The 16,130-nt window shown below is 53.3% G+C and overlaps 8 protein-coding genes across 8 annotated transcripts; 3 read left to right on the forward strand and 5 right to left on the reverse strand.

Moving 5' to 3' along the window:
- The first annotated feature begins 381 nt into the window (after positions 1-381).
- On the forward strand, positions 382-2,388 carry BO80DRAFT_409243 (MFS multidrug transporter). The gene is made up of 5 exons (XM_025717879.1): positions 382-579; positions 629-650; positions 697-770; positions 815-1,144; positions 1,190-2,388. Exons 1-5 carry the CDS (start codon positions 395-397, stop codon positions 2,091-2,093), a joined length of 1,515 nt encoding a protein of 504 aa, XP_025574327.1. The 5' UTR covers positions 382-394; the 3' UTR covers positions 2,094-2,388.
- On the reverse strand, positions 2,340-2,994 carry BO80DRAFT_435678 (uncharacterized protein; the record flags this gene model as incomplete). The annotated part of the gene is made up of 5 exons (XM_025720919.1): positions 2,340-2,390; positions 2,443-2,460; positions 2,510-2,650; positions 2,700-2,742; positions 2,900-2,994. The coding sequence occupies 5 exons, from the start codon at positions 2,992-2,994 to the stop codon at positions 2,340-2,342; spliced, it is 348 nt and encodes a 115-aa protein (XP_025574328.1).
- Positions 2,995-3,301: 307 nt separating this feature from the next.
- BO80DRAFT_426067 (amino acid permease) lies at positions 3,302-5,663 on the reverse strand. The gene is made up of 2 exons (XM_025719672.1): positions 4,994-5,663; positions 3,302-4,942 (listed from the first exon to the last, which is right to left on the reverse strand). Exons 1-2 carry the CDS (start codon positions 5,214-5,216, stop codon positions 3,468-3,470), a joined length of 1,698 nt encoding a protein of 565 aa, XP_025574329.1. The 5' UTR covers positions 5,217-5,663; the 3' UTR covers positions 3,302-3,467.
- Positions 5,664-5,812: 149 nt separating this feature from the next.
- BO80DRAFT_465716 (uncharacterized protein) lies at positions 5,813-7,243 on the reverse strand (the record flags this gene model as incomplete). The annotated part of the gene is made up of 8 exons (XM_025722739.1): positions 5,813-6,145; positions 6,190-6,319; positions 6,371-6,436; positions 6,484-6,538; positions 6,585-6,721; positions 6,765-6,936; positions 6,984-7,011; positions 7,058-7,243. 8 exons carry the CDS (start codon positions 7,241-7,243, stop codon positions 5,813-5,815), a joined length of 1,107 nt encoding a protein of 368 aa, XP_025574330.1.
- A 613-nt stretch (positions 7,244-7,856) lies between these two features.
- Positions 7,857-9,390, forward strand: BO80DRAFT_446017 (protein kinase; the record flags this gene model as incomplete). The annotated part of the gene is made up of 6 exons (XM_025721528.1): positions 7,857-8,083; positions 8,137-8,477; positions 8,541-8,729; positions 8,780-8,898; positions 8,966-9,134; positions 9,185-9,390. The coding sequence occupies 6 exons, from the start codon at positions 7,857-7,859 to the stop codon at positions 9,388-9,390; spliced, it is 1,251 nt and encodes a 416-aa protein (XP_025574331.1).
- Positions 9,391-10,000: 610 nt separating this feature from the next.
- BO80DRAFT_446018 (uncharacterized protein) lies at positions 10,001-10,596 on the forward strand (the record flags this gene model as incomplete). Its single annotated transcript, XM_025721529.1, has 3 exons — positions 10,001-10,121; positions 10,185-10,235; positions 10,283-10,596. The coding sequence occupies 3 exons, from the start codon at positions 10,001-10,003 to the stop codon at positions 10,594-10,596; spliced, it is 486 nt and encodes a 161-aa protein (XP_025574332.1).
- Positions 10,597-12,210: 1,614 nt separating this feature from the next.
- BO80DRAFT_465719 (putative MFS transporter) lies at positions 12,211-13,909 on the reverse strand. Its single transcript, XM_025722740.1, has 2 exons — positions 13,272-13,909; positions 12,211-13,222 (listed from the first exon to the last, which is right to left on the reverse strand). The coding sequence occupies exons 1-2, from the start codon at positions 13,892-13,894 to the stop codon at positions 12,271-12,273; spliced, it is 1,575 nt and encodes a 524-aa protein (XP_025574333.1). The 5' UTR covers positions 13,895-13,909; the 3' UTR covers positions 12,211-12,270.
- Positions 13,910-14,453: 544 nt separating this feature from the next.
- On the reverse strand, positions 14,454-14,797 carry BO80DRAFT_426070 (uncharacterized protein). The gene is made up of 2 exons (XM_025719673.1): positions 14,550-14,797; positions 14,454-14,475 (listed from the first exon to the last, which is right to left on the reverse strand). Exon 1 carries the CDS (start codon positions 14,753-14,755, stop codon positions 14,561-14,563), a length of 195 nt encoding a protein of 64 aa, XP_025574334.1. The 5' UTR covers positions 14,756-14,797; the 3' UTR covers positions 14,454-14,475; positions 14,550-14,560.
- Positions 14,798-16,130: the final 1,333 nt, after the last annotated feature.

Here is a 16,130-nt window from a genome sequence, read left to right on the forward strand (position 1 = left end):
ACATTCTCGTGTCAATCCAGCAAGAGTTGATGAGCTGATTCTCTTGATATCCTGGATCTACAGGATAATCCCTATACGGAGTACTGGGATGCGTCACGTCACGCAAGAACCCCGCAACGTAACCCCGTGTGTACAACATGCTCGGGTTATTTTATGGCTCTTAACTACGGCCAGGCACATTGGCGGGCACGCCCGTTGCTTGGTGAATTTGAGCATCTTCCTGACCCGCGCAGTCGAATCAGGGGGATTCAGTGGAAGGGGATCCGCGTGTCCCAGTGATCATCTTTCCCACCACCACCAGAGGTATGCATCCCTTGATTGACCCACCACCACCGGGTCTTTAAAACCAACCCATGGACTGAGACATTCATCGTGAGCGGTTGATAATTTCACAATGGGTGACTACAGTCTTGAAGAGCTCTCGGACGTGAGTGTGCTGGCCGCCGAACATGGCCTCGAATTGACCCCGGATGGCTGCCATCTGCGCTGGGCCCGTACCAATCGCAAGCATCCGCGGAACTGGCATCCCGTCCGCAAGGCCTACGATATTATCGTCATCTCGCTGTTGGAGTTCTTTACGTAAGGTGTCTCGGAATTTTGCTCGACGTCGGCTGACATCCATCTCCAGGACATGTCTCAGTACTTCGGGCGTGAGTCGATACCCCCCGATGCAGGTTCGTGTCTCACATTTGACAGGCCACCACCGCCACCGCGGCTCAGAATGAGTTTGGAACGGGCAGGACGCTGACCTTGTTTCTTTATGTGTCAACGTGGGTGACCCTCCGCGGCGGCAATCAGCGCTAATTTGTGGCAGATATCTCTTAGGGCAAGGCCTGGGGGGGATTGTCTTTCCCCCGTATTCGGAATCTTTCGGCCGGAAGAAACTCTACATCTTTAGTGCATCGCTGTACTCCGTATTCTGTCTCATCATCGCAGCTGTCCCCTCGCTCGGCGCGCTGGTGGTCGGTCGTTTCATCACCGGTTTCCTGTCCGCCATCCCAACGGTCGTGATCACCGGCAGTATCGAGGACATGTTCAACACGCATGATCGAATCCTGGTCATGTTGATCTACGTGTCCATGGCGTGTATGGGAGTCAGTGCTGGGCCCATCATCAGCTCGTATATTGCGGTTCGATTCGGATGGTGAGCATCCCCCATCCACCTAGGTCCGAGTGCTAACGATCACAGGCGATGGGTATTCTACGTGGGGGCCATCGTATCGGCCTTCCTTGCCGGCCTCCTCCTATGCATCAAGGAATCCCGACCCTCCCTCCTGCTCGTCCGCGAGGTGCAAACCCTGCAGAAACTCACCGGCAACGATTCCCTCAAGGCCCAAAACCCAGACTACATGCCAGACCTACGCACCTTCATCCACCTCGGACTCCTCCGGCCCCTGCGACTCTTCGTCACCGAACCCATCGTCTTCATCGTAACCATGATCTTCGGCGTCTGCGTCGCCCTAGTCTACCTCTTCACCGAAGCCCTCCCCCCCGTCTACGAATCCTTCGGCTTCAGCACCGACGAAGCCTCCCTCCCCTTCCTGGCCCTGGGTCTCGGCGTCATCCCCAATGCCCTCACCCGCATCATCGACTACCGCATCATCCAGAAACGCCAAAAGGAATGCGGCGTCCTCAAACCCGAACATAAACTCACCGGTATCTATATCGGCGCCCCTGTCCTCGCTATCGCCCTCTGGTGGTTCGCCTGGACGATTCCCCCCGAGGTCACGAACGTCCATTGGTTTGCCTCTGTCGCTGCCCTCTTCTTCACCGGGTATGCCCTCAACGAGATGGAGATCGTGGTGACCGCGTACCTGGCCGATAGCTATCTCAGCTATGCGGCGAGTGGGTTCGCCGCGCTCTCGATCATCCGATCGCTGCTCTCGGCTGCGTTTCCCCTCTTCGGGAGTAAGATGTTCGATGCACTCGGTGCCAACGTCGCGGTGTCGATTCTTGCCGTGCTGGCGACGATCTTCTGTATCGTCCCGCCACTGCTCAGTCGCTACGGCGAGCGCATGCGCATGCGCAGTGCCTTTGCCAAGTACAGTCTGCAAGTGTATGCGGAGAACGGCGTCGATCAGGACTTTCAGTAGTGCGATCGCTGTCTACCATGATATACGTGACGCGATATACGGCTCCCACTCGATTCAAAAAAGATATACAGCACGGATAAACAGTTGGATTATACATCACGAAGATTTCTTTGTGACAGACTGAAATGAGATGCATGATATGATTATGACCATGACGGAGCCGTGGGGACGCATATGAGTTAGAGTACAGTTTGGCATGCAAGTTGCCGGGGCATATATCCAGTTCATCCTCAATATTAATCTCTTTCATTCATTTGTTGAGTCCTCGTCGATTGGACGGCAGCAACTCCAGCAGCCCTACCAACACAGTATTAGACTTACCACCAAATCTGATCGTGTGATGGCATACCTCGACGTTGATCGATCTCTATGTTATTAGTATATAGCAGGATCCAGATTTAGGGAAGAGATCATACCTGGCCATATGGGCACGGCTGCTCCATGTCGAAGCACTCCTCTAGACAGACCGTCTGTGTCATGCCTACGGCAGCTAGGATCCCCACGATACTTAGGGCCAGCACGCGAGTCATTCCGCAGTATGTATCGTATGGTGTCAACTGATAGACCAATAAATTAAATACCCAGAGTAGGTAAGATCCCTCGTACCTCAAAATAGCCCAATCTCAGATCGTAGGGAATAATCAGGTCACTTGATAGATAAATCTCAAATTTTCAAGATGCGGCATGGTAAATATGCCCTCCCCTCCTCATCACTTTCGACATGTGATTCGCAAAAAGAGAAGAGGAGGGGGGATTAGTCCTCAGACCCCTCCCTCCCTCCCTCTCCATTCTTTTTTATCCCTTACCTTGCCTGACTGTGCTGACTGCTGGTACGACATAGGTCAGTGGCTGGGTGTGATTGGGTCGGAGGACGGAGGAGGGGGGTTCCGGGTGAGGTCATGGTGGGTCATTCTTTTTATTTCGTACTATGATTATGGAGTCTGTGGGGGTGTAGGATGGGATATCTTGGACTATTTAGGGGGACGGTGGTTTATGGGTGTGGTGGAAGCTTGAGATGGAGTTTGGTGTGATTTGGATGGGGTCGTGGTGGTGGTGAATGATGGGGTTGGTGTTTTGTGGATATACTCCGCACTTTGTAATAACTGGGGTTGGAGTAAGTATTTGGTAGGCCATTTCTTTCCGGTGCATACTCTCTGGCTCTGTTGTAGTCATGGGCAGGATGCTTGCAAATGGCTGGGAGGAATGTGGGGGAATCAGTTAGGATCGGAGAATTGAATCTGAACCGCTATGTACTCAACCTGCATAGATCTAGCTCTAGCCATAATCACATCTACAGCTATACAATGTATAAATCAATCGCGCCAAACTCCGATACATAACACTCCTCCCCTCTATTACGTGCATCTCATACAATCACCCCATGATGCTGTCCCAGATCCTCCTCGCCCATCCATCCTTCGGATTGCTCGACTCCCACGTCGTGTATTGCGGGCGCCCAGTGTCCAGGTCCGCCTCAATCGGCCGTACAAACGCCGTGCGGTACCACGCCTTGTGACCGACATACAAGATCACAAACAGAATGGGGCAGATGTACGCGACCCAAAAGTCCGACACATTGAAGGTCGGAATCCACGCCGTGAAACCCTGGGTGAAGATGATCAAAATGTTGAAGAACAGTCCGTACCAGGCCAACCACGGCTGCCAGATCGACTTGTAGGGGAGGGTGTCGCGGGAGGCGCCGCGCGCTTTCATGGCCTTCATGAAGGCGATGTGACTCGCGTTGATGGAGGTCCAGCAAATGAATCCGGCCACACTGGAGATGTTCACCAGCCAGTTGAAGACGGTGCTGCCCGAGTCCGACACGTTCATGAATCCCAGGAGTCCGAAGAGGGCGGTGAAGCCTACGCTGATGTAGGGGACACCACGGCGGGTGACCAGGCCGAAGATCGAGGGCGCGAAACCCTCCTGGGCCAAACCGAGCAGGACACGGCTGCCACTGTAGACGTTGGAGTTGGCGGCAGACAGGACGACCGTCAGGAGCACCGCATTGATCAAGCTGGGGAGAACCTTGACGCCAGCCAGATTGGCGGCGATGACCATGGGAGAGGCGGAGGCATTCTCAGCGCCGCTGGCCAGGTCCGGGTTGGTGTAGGGGACCAGCAAGCCGATGAAGAAGATGGTCAGGACGAAGAAGATGAGAATGCGGATGAAGGTCTTGCGGATCGCCGAGGGGACGGTCTTCTGGGGGTTCTCGGTTTCACCAGCTGCGACACCGACCAGCTCGGTACCCTGGTAGGAGAAACCAGCCTGGATGAGCACCGCCCAAAAGCCGACGAACTTGCCAAGGGCTTCGTTCGAGGTGATGAGGTAGGGTGCAAAGGCACCCGGGTCATGCCAGTACTTGAAGCCGAGGTATCCCTGCTTGCCAACACCGGCGTCGATGCAAATGGCGAAGATCATGAAACCCAGAACGGTCAAGACCTTGGTGATGGAAAACCAGAACTCCAGCTCGCCGTAAAATCCGACGGGAAGGAAGTTGATAGCCGAGATAATCACCCAGAAGACTCCGATGAAGATGGCGATGGACAGCTCGTCGTTCCAGTACTGGACGATCATGCCCGTGGCGGTCAATTCCACAGCGTAGGTCGAAGCCCAGTTGAACCAGTATATCCATCCCATGGCGAAACCCAAACTCGGATCAACAAGACGCGCGGCGTACGAGGTGAAGGCACCCGTGATGGGAATGTAGGTGGCCATTTCTCCCAACGAGCACATGACGGAGTATACGATCGAGCCCACGAAGGCGTAGGCGATGAGGGCGCCGGCCGGACCAGCCTCGGCGAGGGCCGTTCCACTGCTGATGAAGAGACCTGTTCCAATCGTACCACCTACGGGGGTCAGTGATGAGGATCACCATTGGGGGGAAGCTCCCAACTCACCGATGGCAATCATCTGCAGATGACGGTTCTTCAGGTTGCGCTTCAGCTTGGTCTCTTCCTCCTCATTGTCACTCTCGACGTCCTTGGTCAGGCCATTGCGTCTGCGTTCCCGTAGCCCCGATTGGATGCTATTCTGATCGGAGGAGGTATGGGAGCCATCCTGCTCGGTGACGGCATTCTCGATGGCCACCTTCCCGGGGGAAGTGGCATCCTTGTCAGACATGGCGGGATGTGATGGTAGTGTGAGGAGGTGACGAGCGCGAGGCCAGCGGAGAAGAGGAGCCTCAGCGCAGAGCAACGTCAATGTCAACGATGATTTAACTTTTGACCGTGGAGAGGAGAGGGAACGAGGCCATGTGGCCGGCGGGCAGCCTGCGAATTTTTCTCTCGTAGCATTTTCGCCAAATTGCCGGGTCGTGAAGACTGAAGTGGTGCGGCCCCCGTCTCATACGTCAGGTCCCGCGGTAAAACCCACCAGGCCCGCCGCCCATTACCTAATGGCCTATCGCCGTTGCATTCGGCCTTCTAGGCGCTTTCCAGCGTTCTTCCCTCCGGGGGCAGCTATTACTGCCGCAATCCTTAGGATTCTTGTGGAAAAATCATAGACGCATCCGTTAGAGTTGGAAGAATTCTGTCTGTTTCTTGCAGAATCCAGGACGAAGAATCTGAGATACCCGATTGAAAGGCGGCGGTTAAACAAACACGAGAAAATTTGCACCCCGACACTAGTCCAATTCCAGAGTGGCAACCGCTCGTGCCGCATCACGTGCTCTGAGCTGATAGGGCTGTCGCGTGACTTGTAACTGATGCCTGAGGCAGTCATTCTGTATTGCCCCTGCGCGGGTCGCGCTTCACCTCATACACGGTCGTCACCTGGATCCCCGTCATGCCTCGTCCCGCCTCCTCGTCCACCACCCGGTCCAGCCCTCCCCGAATATCACTCACAATCTGAGATTGGCTATCCTCGACGATCAGTTCGGCCTCGGATCGTTTCCGGCTCACTCCCGGCGTTGCCTGGCCAAACACGGTCAGACTGTGGCTTCCGGCTCCACCTTTCCCGCGCGACGGATCCCTCGCGGATTCCTCATTCGAGGCACGCGTGCTGAACAGTGGTTTGATACAGGGCGCGTTGACGGCGACAACGGCAGCGAACTATCGAGAGTCAGAATGGTCACAACGGATGCGAAGAAACGGACCGTCTCGCGCACTCCCCACACGTTGCTCGCATTGACGGATTCGATGCTCTCGAGGGAAATAAAGCAACGCAATAGAGCGGCCATCATCACGAATATACCTCCGCTGAGCAACAAGCCAATTGCCACCTTGCTGGACAGATGGGTGAGCTGGATTTCTCACAGTGGGGTCCGTTGGACATACCGTCGCGTGGGGAGTCGCACTCGGATCAGTAGGGGTAGCGGGATGAGGAGCAAGGTGGCATCCGTCCTCATCTTCTGTTAGCAGTTGCCTAGGAGGACTGCCCGGAGACTCACGAGACATTGGTTACGGCAACGACAATGTAATTCGCCGTGGCTTGGGTGCAATACCCTGGCACAATTAGTCGGAGCTGGCATTGTTCAGACCGATCACTTACGGCCAGGATTAGGAGAAATCTGCCATAATTTTTCCAGCGGGGTGCAGTGCAGAAGGATGGTCAGGATTGCAGCGAGGTAGGTTACAAAGCAGAAGCACGCGGCGAACTTGACGAATCTCTGCTGGGGAAGGCCTATGCTGCACTTCGTTAGATGGAGCTCGATACCTTGGAGCAACCTACGTCAGGCGGTTATAGAAAAACAACATGCAGGCCTTGAGCGCCCAGAGAAGAGACACGTAGAGAAGCCAGCCGGCCAGAAGGCACTGGGTTCCAAACACCCGCTCGCGCATTTCTGCCACGCTGATTGAGGCTCTCTGCTCGTCGTTGAGTCCGGTATTGGCCCCAAAGCGGACTGGGCCGTCAGTTACCTATCATTGCACACGCGGTGACAGCACTCACCAACAAATTTAAACATGAGCACCTCCACCTTGATCATGTCAGTCACTGCGTCGATATCGGATTGATGCACCTACAGCCCAGAGAAAGAAAACCAGGACAGTAATGTAATCGTCGGGTTGCCTTTTCTTGATGCCCACCACCTTGGCTCGCGCGTACAGTCGAAGCAGAATCACGATGATTCCGAGGCCAAGTTCAATCCAATTTTCGATGTCGAAGGGTAACCTGGCTGTCCAGGGGGAGCCTTTCTCGATGTGGAGCATTCTGAAGAGCGCGTGGGGTTGCAGATGGAAGATTGCACTGGATCTTCAGCACTCTTTATCTGTAGCGCCGTTGTCAGTCCAGTGAAGGCATATACGCATTCACAAGGATTTGATTAACCATCGTTGGTGCGAAGCCCATGGGCTGGACCTAGCCGGTTTTACTTATCTTTGTAGGCAGATGTCGAGGTCAGCGGACATGGCTGGTTAGAAGTGAAGTATTGGCTTTAGGCTGCGACAGGTACCGATGGAGCAGCAAGGCTGGTCTAACTGATCAATTGAGCATTCACCAGAGATAATTATCACTTTGTAACTCTTGTATCTTGCTATCTTTACATGTGCCTACCGGTGCCAATCAACCCATACCTTAAGACTATGTGGTGATATGTCAATAATAAGCTCAATTTAGATCATGAAGTTATTCGAGGTCCCAAAGTCATATCTATAGTCTTATCGCTCTGAAAAATAGTAAATAAGATATGAAATCAGGGCATAGATAGAAGCTGGTCACTCCCTCATTCATAGCGCCAAGGCCTTGCATACATTACATAACCGCCGTACCCCCCCCCGAATCCTTCGCGTCTCGCCATTTCCATCGAACATGAACCATATCAGGATGTCGCTATCCAAACTTCGGTTCCGCTTATCAAATATCTTCGGGGCATCCAGGTTGGCTCCCTTGAAGTCCGCAAATTCACGCCAAATCATCGAAGAACCGAACTTCTACGAGCCCGGAGGGTTCCATCACGTTTCCCTGGGCGACCGTCTCTCCGGTAAATACACGGTGCTACGGAAACTGGGCTACGGACAGTATTCCACGGTTTGGCTAGCGAAAGATTCTCAGTCAGTGAATGGTGTTCTTATCCTCTGATACGGCGATGCTTATGATGTAGCAGACACCAGCGATATGTCGCCCTCAAAATTCTAAGGGCCGATTGTTATGGTGGACCTCGTGATATTTTCGAAAAGGAGGTCCTGTCCAAGATCGCTCTGGTTTCCAAGTCTAGCACCCATGAAGGGCGTCGCCACGTATCTCCCCTTCTCGATCAGTTTCGGCATACAGGACCAAATGGCAACCATGTATGTTTTGTCTTTGATGTACAGGGCCATCACATGGACTTTCAAGCCGCCAAATATGAAGATGGGAAGCTGCCCTTGCAGTCAGTGAGAACAATCGCCCGTCAGCTTCTGCTGGGGCTGGATTTCCTCCACCGGGAGTGTGGGGTGATTCACACCGGTATGACTGATACTCGAAGACATTGAAAGTGCTTCTGCAAGGCTGACACGTCCTTTGGGACAGACCTGAAACCAACCAATATACTTCTTGAATTGGACAACGCGGATAGTGTCATCTCTCGGTATCTGTCAGAAGTTCCACCGCGGATGGACTCTGAACGCGACCCCCCGGTGCCTCTTCGAGAAGTCATCACAACCCCTCTATTATCAGAAATCAAGGAACCCCGCATTCAGATAATTGACTTTGGTGTGGGTGAGTGGAGGAGCCTCCTCTTTTGCCTATATCAGTGCTGACACACGCAGCATCTTGGAGACATCACCACTTATCCGAGTTGATTCAGTCACCAGCTCTGAGAGCCCCGGAAGTAACGATTGGCGCCCCTTGGGATACGCCGGTCGATATATGGAGTCTTGGCTGCCTTGTAGGCCCCTCGATCCCCCAAACAAACTAGAATCCTGCACATTCTGACTCGACGCCTGACTCAATAGATCGTAGAGTTTGTCCAAGGGTTCGTGCTTTTCTCCGGTAAAGCGTCAAAGAATGGGACCTGGACTGCCGAGGACGATCGGGTAGCTAGAATCATGGAAATCCTCGGCCCGTTTCCATCGTCGTTTCTTCACCGAGGAACTCGCACAGCAGAGCTCTTTGATGAAAAAGGTAGCTCTGGCCAGATCCTACTTTGTAGGCCATTGACTGACTGGATATAGGAAACCTTCACCGAATCCCAGACCTGAAACGCACGAGCCTCGAGCGACTTCTGAACGGCACCACCAAGCCTTTCCTCAAGCCAGTCGACATGTCCGATGCTGAAGTGCCCGTCTTTATCGATTTCATTCGAGGCATGCTTCAGATCGACCCGCAGCTTCGGAAGTCGGCTGCAGATCTGTTGGAACACAAATGGTTAAAGCTGTAGCTTCTAGAAACAGTCGGTGAACTGGCTGTGTAGGCAGGGTGGATCGATGGGACTCTGCATTGCTACATCGGTTGAGTTGCCTGCAGAAGAAGACTCGTCAAGCAAGGCGCAGGTATGATCTTGGCAGCTGCCGAGGGGCGCAGTTCTGGCTGAGACCTGCAGCCCGGAATTAGGTTTGTCTCCGGAAGATCGCCTCGATCGTTGGCCACCCGGCAGTGTCTACCAAGGATCGAATCGATGCTGGAAATTGAGGCAGCGGTCTTTCTCCTGGCTTATCAGCTCATGGTCAGCTTGCTGGAGCTTATGGTTCTCTTGCTTCCTACAGTGTCTGGGCTGCTCCTTTCTATCCTTCCATTGTAATTCCGGCCGGTCGCCTGAACCTCAATAATTGGGCCCTCCTTGGGTGACATCTCCTACCTTTCAGAGTCGCCACCTGAAGCTGTGGGGCAGATCCCAGAATAGCTCTCCACCCAGTGCTGACTGACGGCCCCCAGGGGAGCCTTAAATACAGCTTCATCCATTTATTCATTTGAACGATTTTACTCTATCCTCAGTTACCACCGTCTAGATACCACCATCAAGATACCACCGTCAACTTAGCACCTGCGAAATGAATCTCTTCTCTCTCACCGCTCTGTCGTCCCTGCTCGCCGCGACCGTTTCTGCCGCCCCCTTCCCTTCAACATATACCCTGGTGGCTGACGGCGGCTGGACCGTGGTCACCGATGGCAGTATGCACTATCCCATTCTTCGTTGAATATTTCTATATTCATCAGACGCACTAACTTCGCTAGCCAATGCATATATCGGAACGGGCGATATCGCCAACTACCCCATTCTCATCCGTAAGCCGGTCGCATCCCACCAGCAGCGTTGAGACTGACCCCAGCAGTGAAAGGAGGAAATGACAATGGCATGATCACCGGCACTGAGCAACACAAAGACTCCACCGGTGTGCAGCATCTCTATGTCATTCAGGATGGCAACACGCCCGTTGCCTTGACGGACCCGAATGCTGCAGCGCCCGCGGATGCCGTGCTCACTGGGTTTGGAATCGATGATCAGAATTATTTGACTGTTGACGGAGAGAACTCCTTCGGGGTGGATCCCAGCGAGGGACAGATTCGGAAGATCTATCATCTCGATGGCTCGGATGATCAGTACGAGCCGATTTCGCTCTGGGTGAAGGAATGTAAGGGATGTTAGCATGCTACTGGGTTTGGTGTATCAAAGGGTTGTATTATATGTGTGACGACGAGAATGGTAAATAGTTATGAAGATTATTAGGAATGGCTGTTGTACAGGCATGTTTCATATACTGGAGACAAATCTTCGAGCTTCCTGGTCATGTATCAGTGTATGCATACCCACCCGCCATCTTCCCTTGTTAGTCTTTTGATGTATATTGCTGAGACCAACCCAACCATAAGCGCATCCGTGGCGTATGGCTATGTACTTATATGATCCTTCAATGCCTGGACTCGTGCATAGACTCATCTTCAGATGTAGCAGGTCCTCGAGCAGCAAAGACAAGCAACAACTAATAGCAACGCTGGCAGAGGATCGACGCCTTTCCATCAAAGACGCACCGAATGGCAAACGGAACACCGGCAGCAGCATTGTATTCCTTAAGGTCCGAACGAAGGCAATGCATACAAAAGAGGTATGCCGGCTCGATGGCCACATCGCGAGTGGCTCCAAGCAGCAAGCAACAAGCAAAATAAGTCTATTCAAAATAGTCGGAAATTTCGATCCACAGCCTCATGTCATCATTCGTAAATTATTACCCCCGTTTACCCTGGTATAACAGAAATAAATGGTAATCATCGGGACCACGAAGCTATGCCCATGGATGCTCCATGAACCAGTCACCCACCATAAGGCAGTCTCCTAGTATATCTCGTCAATAGATGGGTTCATCAGTCTCGTCCATCTATTCTGTCGAGGATATTATCTGCAAGTCGAAGTACCTATCGATAACTCTGATACATCGGTATGGCACTATACCGAACGGTAGTCTTCGGCCATCTGACCAAACAGTCTCTCTTGACAGTCTGGTCTTCAACATCAAGCAAGTCTAGTGCGAGACTGAAGGAGATTGTAGTGATTTTTTGAATCTTCCTTGACAAGCTGTCTTCCGGCTCTCACGTTCGGTATCTCGACTGAGGAATTCTTATCATAGCAGGGCATCAACAGGATGCACCAGACGGACTACTTTTCTTCTGTGTCACTCGCGGGACTGTAATCATGGGGTTATTTGGACTTTTCCAGAGAATTCATTCTTAGCGCGTCTTGATTCGAGGCATCTGATATCATGTAATCGAATTGATAATCTCGGCGTAGTGGAATGTAGGCTCGGTGTGGATATTCCAGTCTTGTTCACTGATCTGGACTGTATACCAAGCGAGCATGGTTCCCTAGGTGGTATCTGCAGATATTTTCCTTGTCCTTTCCCTAAGTAGCGAGTATTACTCTGTGATGGACATTCAATCATTCTGCTTGTGAACGGGTTGGATTCATACATCCATTGCTAGACGGTATTAATCTTTCCATGTAGAATACCGCTGCCCTGGTGTGGTGCTTGTCACGAGACTATCCCATGTTTATGGAGCTGCAAATAAACTATCAAACGATGATGATGGAAGAAGTTGTCTATAGAGTGGAGAAGAGAAATAGAGAAAGGATGGATGGATATCGGAGATGAGGGGAAGAAATACTTGTGTGGAATCAGACTACACTTCATCGGATGAAGGCACCGGTGAATAAATTAGGGTTACAAATACCAGCAACATCACTATCAAGTCCACGTTCAAGGCAATTAACTCAACTAATTCATTCATTCATCAATCATAACAGCCACCACCGAACCAAAGCAAGCAGCTAATAAACATACACAAAATCCTCATTCTTCCGATCCGTCAAATCCATCAACCCATTCTCCCCCACCGGCACCTCCCCATTCGCCTCCAGGGCATTCTCCATCCCCATCCCCACCCGATGATGACTCTGCATCGACACATCCACCACCTTGGCCGGCTTCCCATTCCGCACGCGGCATTTCTCCTGCATCTTATTCAGCACCCAGAGATTCACCCACTGGAGTAAAAACACCACGATCAACGCGATGAAGATCCCCACGCAGGCGCGCAACCCCGGTCGGTACGCGGGGGCATCTTGCTCATTGAAGAGTAGCGGGCCGATGATGTTGCCCGCTGACACGGCCGCGTTGTAGAGGGACATGTTGGCGGATTTCTTGGTCGTGCCGGCCGTGTTGGCCACGACCCAGCTGATGATCAGGGGGTTGCCGCCGAAGAGGAACGCGATGAGGTAGTACCCTGCCATGAGGGCGCCGGTGGAGGAGGAGTCATTGCGAGGGACGGCGTAGAGGATCGCCAGACCGGCGACGACGGGGAGCATGAGCACGGCGAGGACGACGCCCTTGAGACGACCCTTTTGGGCGAGGTAGCTGGCCAGTAGGATGACGATGACTTGGACGGCGCCGAAGGGCATATTCAGGAGGGTGGTGGTGTAGGTGTCGAAGCCGAGGCCGCTGAGGATCAACGGGCCGAAGACGTTGGAGACGGATGCCCCGATGTTGAGGAGCAGGGCCATGCTGGCCCAGAGGTAGGTCTTGGGTTCGAGGGCCGCTTCCCAGACGTGGTCGAGTTTGAATTCGCGTATCCCGGCGCCGGTTTGGTTCGCCCGGAGACGTTCCATGGCTTGCAGCTTTTCTTCTTCGGTGAGGAAGCGCGCGGAGGGAATGTCGTTGTCGAGTTTCCAGTAGACGATGGGGCTGGAGATGATGGTGATGAGGCCGACGACGAGGAAGATGCTGTGGTGTGTTAGACTGGTGTGGTTCTTCGGGTGGACATGTTGCTTACATTTGCCATTCCTTCATCACGCCCGACTTGATATGGCCCAGGCCGAATGATAGCACCGCTGCGATGATGGTCGCCAGTCCATTCGTGCTGTACCAGGCCGCCACGCGGATGGGTTGCTCGGCACGTCGATACCACTGACTTGTGAGGAGACTGAAGAGGGGGAGACAGCCGGCTTCGAACAGACCGAGGAAGAACCGCGTGGCCATCAGTCCGCCGAAGTTGCTACAGGCCGCCATGCAGGTCTGCGCAATGCCCCATCCGAGCACCAGGGTGGGCATGAGGATCCTCGGGGGCACGGTCACGATCAGCCAGGAGGAGAACGGTTGCCATGCCAGCTGGGCGATGGGGGCCATGGAGCCCACCAGCGAGTACTGGTTTCCGGTGAGGTGGGTGTCCTCTTCCAGCCCGTAGGTGGCACCATATCCCAGGACGGTTTTGTCGAGAATCTGGAGGAAATATACCCAAATCAGAATGACGAGGATGGTTTTGTCGGTTTTGCGAGCGATGCGTTTGCTGTCTTCTTCTGTCAGGGGCACTCGAATATGATGGATGTCATTGATGTCAGTGGGCTTGATAATTTCAGCCCCTTCATCATGAATGACAGAAGGCTTGTAAGGGTCCATGGCGAGGTCGTTGGGATGCGGTATGATGTCGGGATAGTTGTGGGGAGGCTGGCGATATAAGAACCCCACGACCCGCCGGAGCACCCCCACGTCCGATCAGTTGTCAAACGCCGATGGGCCATGCAGCCTGGAGTCAGGAGTGATTGGAATCATTGGATACCCACTTAACCCCAGCTCCATCCCCGCATTTGATCCCCCGCAAACGACGGACCCCCACCAGAGTCACCCCCACGTTGGATGGGGACGCACATGCTCCACAGCCGAGGCAACGCCGGGGACGCCAAATCCCCGCCCAACCCTTCCATGCAAAGTCGTCATCGGGATGGCCGATGCCGATGACTGGCTGCCACTGGCCAGGGTCGGCATCTCAAAGTGAGGCAGCGCGTCGGCCTCGATGTGACTGGTCGGGGCATCCGACGGTCAGACACGTCGTCTGAGTCCGGCATGTCGTGACATCATCCCGCTTCGTCCCAGCGATTGTAAAACTCTAGAGACGGTCTAACCAGATGGCTAGATGGGATGTTGGCCGTCGGGCCGACAGCAGGTCAGATTCCCGAATGCGTCACTGCATCGGTGGCAAGGTACAATCATGTTCCATGTAACATCAACCTAATAGGCTGACTAAACTCTACAATGGCCTCTGACCGGTACACAGGTATCTGGTCATCAGTGTGCATCCTCCTGGAGTAATGCCCACTCCTCCTTCACAATCTGCGGCAATTCCTCCTCCAAGCTCGGACGCGAGGGTTCCCACCCCAATACCTTCCGAGCCCTAACCGCCCGACACCGCACGTTCAGTCCCCAGCTGGTCGCCTCAAAACCGGCCAGTGCTTGCGCATCTTCGTAACTCGGCTGCATCATGGTCCGGGATGTTCAGAATCCGCTGGATCCCGTCCCAATCGTCGAATATATCGTCTCGGGCGGTCCCGTAGGTCTGTGCGTCGGTGTCCAAGTAGCTGAAGATGCCGGCGCCGCTGGTATGGATGCAATAGGCGGGCCTCTGGGCGCTGTGGCCTTGAAGGATCCCCGTGGTGATGGCGGCCGCGGCGCCGATATGGTCGGCTGCGTCGGCGCAATCTGGTTAGGGTTGAACTCGGGTCAGTTACTGCGGTTAGGCGGAAAGGGGCAGCTCACGGATGATGATATCGGCATCGGCACTTTCTTGCTGCAGAAGAGCGGTGTCGTTCAGGTCGCCGTTGGACCAATTGCACCCCGGGATATTGATCGTGGATTTGCTGGGCCTTGTCTGCCGTGCGGACCAGAACTCGGAAGACCGTGTCGGGGTACTGGCGGTGCAGCTGGGAGAGGGCATCACCTCCAATGTAGCCCGTGACCCCGGTACTAGATTCCGGTCAGAAGCGCCCATGTACAATGGTCATGGAATAGGGAGCCGCACATGAAGACTCTGATCATGCTGTCTGTTGCGGTTAAGGGAGTCCGTTGTGACGAAACACAGTTGGAGACACCGGTGGATTTATAATGCTCAGAGAAGTAGAAGTACATCAAGCGGGGCGGAATATGTATTCCGCCCCGCTTTGAAATCAGTTAGCATGACTGGCTGATTATTACTTTATAGAATAGAGCACTATATAACTGTGCTCGTCAAGGAGTGGTACCACAGTCGATCCCCGGCTTTCCTTTGCTCGATAGGGTGTTGAGCCACCTTGCAACGGATCGACTAGATTCATTGACAATGAGATATATTCCAATCCTAGGTAACGTCTCGTACATACGACCACAGGGTGTGGAGAACAGGGCTTCCCGTCCGCTCAGCCGTACTTAAGCCACACGCCGGGAGGTTAGTAGTTGGGTGGGTGACCACCAGCGAATCCCTTCTGTTGTATGTATCCCTTTTCTTTTGTTAATTTTTTTAATTTAAGTCAGTCTATTATGTAGAAAAACAGTCAGAAACACTACTTGATTCTTATAAGACTAAGAATTCAAATAGTCCACCCAGCTTGGAAATCATGCCGAACCAACAGTCAAGTACCATGTCTGAAAGGCACATGGGGACTGGCTTCGAGGAGCGACTATAGCACCGTACATCCTATACACGGAGAGAAGAAGATGCTCTCGGCACGACGCTGTAACATCTGACCACAATCTCAGATACGGGAGGATGCATCTCGCGGGATCGCTATCAAGAGTTTCTTGCTTTCACCCTACCTCTAGTCCGTCAAGTGATATCTGCTCTCTACAATATCGGTTCCTCCCACCGAGGTGGATAGTGCCAACC

This window comes from Aspergillus ibericus (genome assembly GCF_003184845.1).
Source record: "Aspergillus ibericus CBS 121593 unplaced genomic scaffold BO80scaffold_25, whole genome shotgun sequence".
NCBI classification, from domain to species: domain Eukaryota; kingdom Fungi; phylum Ascomycota; class Eurotiomycetes; order Eurotiales; family Aspergillaceae; genus Aspergillus; species Aspergillus ibericus.

Bases quoted from the DNA above. Each gene is read 5' to 3' on its own strand.
- BO80DRAFT_409243 (XM_025717879.1), top strand. From the start codon at position 395: ATGGGTGACTACAGTCTTGAAGAGCTCTCGGACGTGAGTGTGCTGGCC. The intron at 651-696 runs GTGAGTCGATAC...CACATTTGACAG, and splicing joins CATGTCTCAGTACTTCGGGC to GCCACCACCGCCACCGCGGC. The intron at 1,145-1,189 runs GTGAGCATCCCC...TAACGATCACAG, and splicing joins ATTGCGGTTCGATTCGGATG to GCGATGGGTATTCTACGTGG.
- BO80DRAFT_426067 (XM_025719672.1), bottom strand. From the start codon at position 5,216: ATGTCTGACAAGGATGCCACTTCCCCCGGGAAGGTGGCCATCGAGAAT. The intron at 4,943-4,993 runs GTGAGTTGGGAG...TGACCCCCGTAG, and splicing joins TCTGCAGATGATTGCCATCG to GTGGTACGATTGGAACAGGT.
- BO80DRAFT_465719 (XM_025722740.1), bottom strand. From the start codon at position 13,894: ATGGACCCTTACAAGCCTTCTGTCATTCATGATGAAGGGGCTGAAATT. The intron at 13,223-13,271 runs GTAAGCAACATG...AACACACCACAG, and splicing joins GTGATGAAGGAATGGCAAAT to CATCTTCCTCGTCGTCGGCC.
- BO80DRAFT_426070 (XM_025719673.1), bottom strand. From the start codon at position 14,755: ATGATGCAGCCGAGTTACGAAGATGCGCAAGCACTGGCCGGTTTTGAG.